This window comes from Charadrius vociferus, unplaced genomic scaffold (genome assembly GCF_000708025.1).
Source record: "Charadrius vociferus isolate BGI_N301 unplaced genomic scaffold, ASM70802v2 scaffold46, whole genome shotgun sequence".
Classification (NCBI taxonomy): Eukaryota; Metazoa; Chordata; class Aves; order Charadriiformes; family Charadriidae; genus Charadrius; species Charadrius vociferus.
This window is the reverse complement of record NW_009648710.1, coordinates 3393081-3403255: the sequence shown is the minus strand read 5'-3', so window position 1 is coordinate 3403255 and position 10175 is coordinate 3393081. Positions and strand designations below refer to the sequence as shown.

The 10175-nt window shown below is 39.8% G+C and overlaps 1 protein-coding gene across 1 annotated transcript; it reads right to left on the bottom strand.

The window, feature by feature from the left end:
* Positions 1–2308: 2308 nt before the first annotated feature.
* LITAF (lipopolysaccharide-induced TNF factor) lies at positions 2309–6072 on the bottom strand. The gene is made up of 4 exons (XM_009886592.1): positions 6021–6072; positions 3298–3480; positions 2730–2886; positions 2309–2417 (listed from the first exon to the last, which is right to left on the bottom strand). Exons 1-4 carry the CDS (start codon positions 6070–6072, stop codon positions 2309–2311), a joined length of 501 nt encoding a protein of 166 aa, XP_009884894.1.
* Between the last annotated feature and the right edge of the window lie 4103 nt (positions 6073–10175).

The following is a 10175-nucleotide window of genomic DNA, read 5'->3' as shown; positions in this document are numbered from 1 at the left end:
TGTAGATAATTCCACGCACAGGAGAACAAACACAGGCTTTGTATTAAAGGAAATTTAAGTACAGAAGGGCCAGCAGAAAGTTTTGCAGAATGCTTAATTAGATGGAATAGTTGCCAACATTATGTGTCCTATTCTCAATCCATATGAGGGATTTACAGAAATGCAATGGATGCAATGGACTGTGCCCATAAAACAAAACAAGGAAAACGCGACTTCCCCCACCCCCCACCCCATCAGTGTTTTTCTGTATTCTGGTGCCACTACCCCAGGTTTTCCAACCATCACTTTGCAGAGAAAAGGGGAGCTAAGGGAATAATAATTTAAAGACTTACCAAATGAATATAAGGCAGGATTATCCAGACCAGACTGATGAGGGTACTAAAATAACTAAAAATCCTCCCCACTATGCAACCAAACATCAAGTTTGGAAACACTATATGCTTCACTGCTTCTTCCTGTCCTGCTCTGGTGATAAACTGACAAGTACATTTTCTGTGAAATCCAGCGGGGGGAAAATACTCCTTTACAGTAGGTGCATGTGACTCGTGTAAATTAGAACCACTGCCTGTGTCACCAGAACAGCAAATTCAATGGAGCATCACCCAGGCCCTTAAAGAACATGGAAAGCATTACAGTGCTGCAGCAGCAGACTAAAAAAACACAAGGTAGTACCACGTCACCAAAGCAGAAAGCTACAAAACTACCAACTTTTTATCTCCATCATTCTCTTGCCAGTTAGTAGCTACTGTACATTCTTATGGTACAGAGAGACATGATCAGAAACTTTTTCCAAATGTGTAAGAAAGCTCTTAAGCCAGCTGCAAACAGACCCACAAGCAACAGCAGTTTACAAAAACTAATTAATATCAGGCCTAGAGGTTGTATTCGTGATCCATGAAACTCCTGGATTTCAAATGTGAAGTGCTGACAGACTTTTCAAAAGTTAACTTATACCAAATATTTATAGAAGGCACATTCGGCAAGAATAGTAAATGCAGTATTTTTTATTTATATTTATTTTAGCTTTTTACTTTTACAGAGATTAATACAGTGTTAGCATCATAGCCTTGCTTAAACACCTGTCTGCCTTTTCTAGACAGGTATCATTCAAATGCATCATGACGTTATTTGGACCAAGTCTGCTGCTTATGACACAGTAAAATACTTCAATCTTCAGAGTCTCATTCCCCATTTTTTTGTGATCAACATCTTAAATAAACATCCAGCTTAAGTTTCTGAAAACAGAACTTCTATTTCATTTAGAAAAATCAGTGTACGAGTCTAAATAATCATCAGAGAAACTCTTTAACAAACATGTTACCTTCTTAATGAAGAAACAGTAATTAACAAACAGATCAACAACTAAAAGCCCAGGTCCCACATCTGTGTTGTTTTGCAGGTGGAATTCAAGGCTTAATATAAGGCTGAGGTTTGTTTATGACCTAATCAGTTGACTTACGTAAAGACACAAGGAAGTTTTCCAAGGCTATAACCAAGGCTCCATGGGCATTTCCACTGCAGTGGAGAGAACACTTCACAGACTTACAGCAGTAAAAAAAAAACAAAAACAACCAACCAAAAAACATTGAAAAAGTATCTATTAAAAATTCCTGTATGAACATCTTTACTGCAGAGTAGAGATATGACTAGACTTGAAACTGGCAAGGAAATTCAGGTACTAGATTGATTGCCATTGATGCACAATAACCTGAGTTGTCCATTTGGTGAAGGAGCCTCCGTGAAGGAAGAAGCCTTTAGGTTTGGTTCTCTTTCAACTAAGAAAATTTTAAAGTGAATTTTAGTGCTCATGAAAAGATGCCAACAAATCAATTCTTTTGTCAGAGGGGCACCTCTCTCAGATGCAAGCAACTCCCTGCCGGTTTGTAAAACAGTGCTGTTGCAAAATTATCAACACCAAGCACGAGACTCTATAAGTCTCCATAGACATTCTCCTCTTGGTCTGGGCTGAGACTGTAAGCAAACACACCGGCGTGCAACATCACTGAAACAAGATTAACTGAAGACATCACCAACCTGTTTTGCATAAAGCAGAAAGGGAAAACATTTAGTTGCTATCAACTGGTGCTGGACTGAGCGGCCCATAAAGATTAGATATACTTTTTACAGACCTAAGTCAGAATCCTCTCACGCAAATTCTTATTCAAACAATCTAGCAATAAACATTACTTTGATTGGTTTCCAGTGACAGGATGCATAGAAACAACCAGAAGTCTCCATGAAGCTTCAGAAAGGGCTTGTAGAGGTGCTAACCAACTTCATCAATCAATGATCAATGTTTAAACACTGCCTATAAACGTTTGTAAGAACCAATAAGAGCACCACATTTCGGACAGGTGTGATCCACATCCTTTAGGGCATCAACGCAGAAGGGAATTAAGCAGCAGCCAGCTATACACCTGCAAAGAAAAAAAATCCAAACAATCTGTTTTACCACTTGTTACATACACAAGAAAGTAAAAATATATTTCCTGCACAAGCCATCAGTAACACTGATGCCATGAAGCTATAGGAAGCACACACATGGCTATGAAGTGCATCACTGTAGTGTTCTAGAGCTGCTTTAAGGTCCTACAGGAGCTTATTCAAACCATAAAGGATCAGATCCCAGACAGAATGAGAAAGCAACAAAGCTGAGCTTTTTTATCGCTTAAAGCTATAAAAGGTCATGTAAGAAAAGAAAAATAAAGTGCAAATTGGAATCAACCTACCCCAGCAGGCAGAGGCCACCGCACGACAGCCAAGTCAAAGCCCCTGAGTCATACGAGAGACGTGTCACTATCATCTGGTTACAGGAGGGGCAGCACATCTGAACTGGGCGGTCATAAAATACTACTGGTTGCTGCACATACACTGTCTGAACTGTAACTGAACAGAGAAATACGCTGTTTACTCAATAGGTAAATAAGGAAAAAAGGATAGTTAATCAACTTCCTCTGAGCTAGAACCAGCTATTATTCTGAAATATTTGAGACTCAGAGCAATGAAATGCACATGACAAAGAGAAATCATTGATGGGATTTCCTAATGCAGAAACACACTGTCTTAAGAATAAGATGTTATTCTGCATTAAAAAATGCAGAAAGCCAAAGGATGTTATTGATATTAGTTCACACTGAAGGATTCACAAGAATTGATTCACCTTATTCCCTTCAAAAATATTTTCTGGAAGGTGGGAAACACCTGGGAACCACAATCTTTTACCTTCTGCACAGCACGGATTACGCAGCCACTTGACACCTCCTTAACATGAGGGACAGCAGAGTTTTTGAGGCTTACCGGGGTTATTCACTGGTACAGCCTGCCCCGTGTATGGGGGAGGGTTCATTCCCTTCCCATCTGGTTTCTGGCCATGTTCTGGGACAGGATAGGGGTGAGGATAGTTCACATTGATTCCTGTTGTTTCCTCATAAGAAGGTGGTGCAGATGGGATAGGGACACCACTCGGAGCAGACATTGTATCTAAAACATAATTGAGAGAAAATTGTAACAAAAGAAATTATTTATTGCGGGCAAGTGACAACTAATTAGGCTCTATTCAGATGGAAAGCAAGAAGATAACTGAATTAAAATGCACCTTTTACCAGCATAAAATTAGTGACTGTTATTTGTTTCTGATAGTACTAAATGTTAAACTTGATTTCATTGTTGTTGCTGCTTCCTTCCGTCTTCCTTTTCACAGAGTAATTTTTTCCCACCACCAATTCTTCCTTTATAAATTAAAAATCCTACAACAGGGACATGGGGCATCTTTATGAGTATACTAAGCTATCTGGCAGTTTCTCCCAATTCCCCAAGAACAGCATTTCAGATCCCTCTTGTTCTCCTGAAAAAAAAAAAACAACAACCAAACAAACAAAAAAAACCCCCTCAAATAGTATGATAGGCCACATGGTAGCTGCTGAGTAACATGAGCCTGGTTTGTAGTGAAGCTCAAATATTTTAAAAAAAGGTTATTTATCTCTGCTGTGATTTGAAATAAAAAAAAATATTTATATTGAAGGAAAAAGAAACCCCAAACAATTAAGTACATCCGACTCAACTCAAAGCTTTTACAACTCTCAAATATGTTGCCATTTTTGCTGTTTACCAAAGTTTCAATGAGTTTGTTAATGTCACTTTCCTCCACCAATTGCTATTTCATTACAGAGCCTAAGAATGCTAACCATCACTTTTTCCCAAAGTGGAAAGAAATGATTGTGATTTCACTGCAGACTTCCTCTCTTTCTCCCTGCCTACCCACTTCCAATACTCTAACCACTAATTTCTTCATTGAACAATCTCTCATGGCATCAATGCTGATTAAGCATCTTCCTTTTTCTCTTCCTTCTAAGGACCACCAGACAGCTCTCCGAGAACCGCACTCCATTCTCTGTTGTTGCACGTTCAACCCCTCTGTATACATGCAAGTCTTTTCACTCAGTACCACCTGGGAAGGGCAACTTGTATTTGGAATATCAATTCTATATTCTTATAGTAATATAGAAGCTATAATTAATCATAGCACTAGTATGAATAAAAGGAATAAGATAAATTGCACTAATAACAGGGAAAAAAAAATTATGTTAAGAAATAAAAATACTCAAAACAATATAGCATTACTTTCAAAGCTTGTTGCTTTCAAAACAGCAGCTTGCTGGATATATACAGTGTCTTGTGGCGTGAGACACCAGGCATTCTAAGCTCAACCATTCTCATCATTATTCATATCACATCTCGGGCCACCACTGCATTGCATGCCACTAACAGGACCTAAACATACACAACTTGCTAACTTGCTTCAGAAAAATATTTGCAGGGTTCACAGCCCAACTTCCTTTTCTATCTTATACCAAAATGACACCTCCTCTCAGAAATAAACCAAAGAGTAATGCGGTTAAGAGCAGACACAAGGACATTACAGATCAAAGTTCAGACCTGGTTAAACTCTCAAGACCAACCAGTGAACAATCCTTTCCTCAGAAGCTACACTGCTGATTTTTACAATCCAGGAAGTATACTGTAACTTGGTGGCCCAATATGCAGAGTCTCTATACAGAAGGACAAGGAAAAGAAGAGTGAACAAGCAGAGTAACATTGTCCATGAAGACCTTGCTGGTTTTCTGGCCCAAAAGACAAGGGGGGGCGGGGGAATAAAAAAAATCTCAGCACAAAACCTGGCTAATCCTTAAAATTGTTAAATTGCTTTTGGGGAATTTAGTTCCTGAGTAAATAGAAGATCACAATTTCTTTCACACTGAAATCAATACATAGACACAGTAGAGTGGAGGAATAATCGTCAATGGAGAACCAACCTACAACTGTTGTGCAATGACCTAGTGCACAATAGTTCCCCACACAATGGCCCAAATAATCCTTTTACTCTTAAGCTGGAATGATTACTTTATAAGAGGATTTACTATTCCAAAGTAGAGATAACTATTGTGAAACTATGCATCTACAACCACCTTTGCCCAGATTGCCTCATTCTATTCTGTTTAGGTGTGCAGATGAAGTCCAGAATTTGTTTGCTCTTTTCAGTATATTGTAGTACTTAAAAGCACCAGTTTAAGGACAAAATGCATCAATAAGATTCAACCCAGGAAAGAATGTAGCTATTTTGTGCACAGATCTGGAACTTTTCCACTGGGTATTCTGAAAAAGGATCTTCTCATCAGCGTTTCAAGACATTTGTGTAACAGCCACCCTGAGGTGAAAGCATCCCAGACTTCTACATTAACATACAGAGTCCTACTATCAGTAAGCTATGAAAGAACTGCCTAATGAACCCCCTTTTTCCTTTGGTTTCAGTCTCCTAAAATCTGGCTTTTTGTACTGTTTAAAATGCGTGTCTTTCCACCTATCACCCAATAAATATACGAGTTCTCCTGAACGAAGAATGCGATCACTTCAGCAGCTAGACTGCAGAGAGGGATCCAGCAGATGTGCCAGACAAGAGGCTGAATATAAGCTGACAGTACCACAAAAAGGGCAAACACCATGCAGGGATGTCTAAGCAAAACCAGTATCTGTATGACAGCTGAAAAAGTTCTGCTGCTCTGGGAAAGCCCCCATGAGAGTACTATATCTAAGAAACAAATGGGTGAACAGATTCCAAAGAAAAGCACCAAGAATAATCGAAGGCTAGAAAAGACTACTTCTGAGAAAAAGCCAAAGAAATTGAGTTTCCTTAGTTTCAAAAGACCAGAAAGAATAATTAAGACAGACAGGTCGCAATGAAGAACTAAACAAACTCCTCCGAGTGTAAAGTTTAAGGAAAACTGTAAGAAAAACTTGAAAATAATAAGGTTTTCTCTATGTCTATTAATAAAGCTACTCAAGCACTAGATACATTGGCAAGAGAGTTGTGGAGTCTTCCCTCCTGAAAGTTTTAAGAACAGTTACACATTTCAGAAATTATATTTCATTCAGCATTAAGTGGATTAGAACACCTCTTCACATCCCTTCCAACTGAATTTTCCCTTATTTCAGCACTTGCTTGTGAAAATAAATGCAATGCCTTTTCATTTTAAACACCTACTTTTATGTATGCTGTTTCAGAAGTGAGATGCTACATCTCCTGAAGAAAGTAAGGCCTAATCCTGAACAAACCGCTTGCAAACCACCCCCTTGCTCCTAGAGCTCATTGCAAGACTGGGTCTAGAATTAACTGAAAACCAGTTTCCTCTAATTGAAAAAAAACACAAACAACCACAAAACAAAACAACACCCCCCACCAAACCAACCATTATAAAGAGTTTGAGTATCAAATTCATTCAAGCTTCAGATAAGATAGTAACTGCTGTAAATTGATATGGCAAAAAGCATTAACCAAAGGATTTGATAGTAATGAAAACAAAGGTGAGAGGGACATTCTAGACAGGATTTTCAGCACTTCATTTTAGCTTAAGCAATACTTACAGCCTGGGTGTATTATACTTTCCTAGAAATCTCTTAAGGTACTAATAGACTTTCCATAGTTTCCATTTGCACTTTGCTCCCTGCAAATAGGTACAGAGCAGCTTATAACTTACTTTTTTTTTTTTTTTAACTAACTGAAAGATAAACAGGCACAAAAGCAAGCTGATGGCAGAAGCAGAAACTGAACTCACAAGTTTTATCTTCTTATAGCAGACTTTCAAATGCCACTCCCAAGTAATTCAAAAGGGAAGACTGTTTGGTGACAGGTACCTGGCTGCACGAAAAGACAAAGGATAAGACTGGTAACAGGGAAGTCAACTACACCAAAAAGTTATCTGCAGGTAGCATATACGCAAACCATTAGTCAACATTAAAGCTACCTCAAACCAGGATATGCAAACATTGAAACACCAAAAAGCACACTAAATGCAAGACCAGGCCTTTCACACTGATACACAAGAAGTTTCCATTTACATCTGGAAGTTTCAGATCCAAACACCACTAAGCACAGAGAACTGAGCAATTCTAGCTTCGGTTCTCAGACTCTCACTACTCTCTTGCTTTGAGTCTTTAGAAACGCACGTGGTCAGACAACGACCAATGGCTTCAGCTACCCACTCCACGTCATTTTTCTGCTCTTCATAAAAAACCTCTTGTATTCCAGGTGCACAATGGTAAGGTGGACATTGACTCACTGTGCCCAGCTGCGCTCTAACTTTGGGCCAGTGAGTCACTAGACTTCAGAGAAGAATTGATAAGGCAGCAAAAGCACCAGCTCCCTCCTCCAGATTTATTTTTTTGTTGTTGTTCATTCGCTCAAAAGAAAGAATCACTTCATGCTGCGAGCACTCTTAGCCCAAATAATGTCCTTCATAATCACACACCAGAACAACACTGGCACGGGACAAAGCACCCTTTCAGTTCACGTCTTTCTGCAGGGATCTATTGCTCTTCATAGAGAAGAAAGTTGGCATAAAGGGAGGGAAAAGGCTGGTAAAAGCCACAGCATTCACAAACCACTCTATTCAAATGAAACCAGATTAGTTACTCATGCTAGCTGGGGAGACCTGGAAGACAAGTAACAAATTCCACCAACAGAACGATACATGAATAACCTTCTCTCCAGTGGAGAATGCAGCACAGCTCTATGTCATTTTTAGACCTGCACTAAAGCCACATCAATTTGGGGGAACGGAAGCCTTTTGAAACTGTTGAATACTTAGTAAAACTCAGTGGTGTGCAGCAGTTTGTGCAGCGTTTTTGCATTTTGCAAAATCATATTTCAGCTAATTCAAACACTCCCTCCAATTTTAATTCCTAAACTCTAACTCCATGCAGCAATCTGAAGCCAGAAGCAGGGTCTGCATTTGCTCCCTACCCAGAACTGCTAATTTTAACACGGCAAGAGAATTTGCAGGCTGTACCTGAAAAAAAAGCATACCACCTGGCTAAACTTTCCCTTTATCTTGCTATTGGAAAAAGTGAATTAAGTGAATTAGAACTTCTAAGGTAATTTATCTGAAGAACTTATTAACTAAGCATTCATTATAAAGCCAAGACTCTTACAGCTTTCTATCGTGGGCTTCAGGGTTCACACCTGACTAAAATTACCCAAGGTAAAACTTTGACTTGAAACTAGCAGTATGGTCAGAAACAGCAACACACTGCAGAAGGATTCAGCAGAGTTATACCTCATCAGACAAGACAACTGTCCAATAACGTTTACGTAATTAATTAAAATATAGGCTGTGACCTACATATTTTTTTTTAAAGAGTGCACAGCATTCCTCAGACACCCTCCCACAAGACAGGTTTGTAAAAAGTTGGTCAGTTTCTTCAGAATGCTAATTGAAATATCAAACTGTAAAATCTAGTGTAGATGAGGAAGACTGTTACTCTGACCTTCTTCATCAAGATCCGTACAGGCATTACAGGGAAAAGAAGAACATACATTTATCACAGTCCAGAAGCTACACAGGTCTTACTTAACATGCCCAAAACAACAGGCTGCCCTGTGATAACCTATACCTGCTACATCTCCCAGATAATACACATTCACACGTTAACTTATGCCATTGCCTGTTCTAGAAAGGGAAATGTACTCAAGATTCCCTTCCTCCCAAGGGGCAGATTTACTGTAAGAATGTTAGGGTGCTGCTAGCTGTGTCATACTCCCAAATAGAGACTGACAAAGCTAAAGAGACTTGGGTCTCTTTAGTCTAGAGAAAAGAAGATTGAGGGGGGATCTTATTAATACATACAAATACTTAATGGGAGGATGCCAGGGGGATGGGAGTAGTCTTTTTTCAGTGGCACCCAGTGATAGGACGAGGGGTAATGGGCACAAACTTGAACATAGGAAGTTCCATCTTAACATGAGAAGGAACTTCTTTACTTTGAGGGTAGTGGAGCACTGGAACAGGCTGCCCAGAGAGGTGGTGGAGTCTCCCACTCTGGAGACATTCAAACCCCGCCTGGACGCTGTCCTGTGCAACTGCTGTAGGTGACCCTGCTCTGGCAGGAGGGTTGGACTAGATGATCTCCAGAGGGCCCTTCCAACCCTAACCATTCTGTGAATTCTGTGAAAGCTACAGGGCTGCAGTCATCTTCCCCTTCCATCCTCACGCTTCACTGATGACGCAGACCAGGCAGGGTCAGAGTCTGGCTCACATGCCTTTCATATATCTTCACCCAGTGATAATCACTGTAACTACAAATTGTTCTCTCCACACCCAAAACTGAAGACATACTTATTACCATTTTCTCACCACAGGATGCATCCCCCATCTTATGAGAATTTTTTATATTGCCCTGATCAGTATGTGAACATTACGTAGTTTAAAACTGTGGCCTTTTTCTGAAGACAGGATGCAAATCTGTATTCTAAGAATGAAGCAAAATACCTTTTGCCCAAGGACAAACGGAAAAAAAAAAAAAAAAAAAGGAGGGGGAACAAGTCAAAAGCAGAAAGGTAAGCCAGGTCATTCATGCTTTACCCAACAATTACAGATGAATCATTAGGCAACAATTTTTTTAATCCCAGCTGGTTTCCTGACCCGCACAGGCATCTAGTAGAAATGGATTCCAGAGCAGCTCACAGGTAACAGCAACAGCACCTCAGGGATAACCGTGGGTAGCTAATCTCTCCGCCCCTTATCAGAAGGGGAGAAAAAGAGGTCTGCACAGTCCCCACACTAACACACCACGCGAACGTGTTGCTCCTGGGAGGCTGTAGAGTTAGCCCTCTCTCCCTGTCC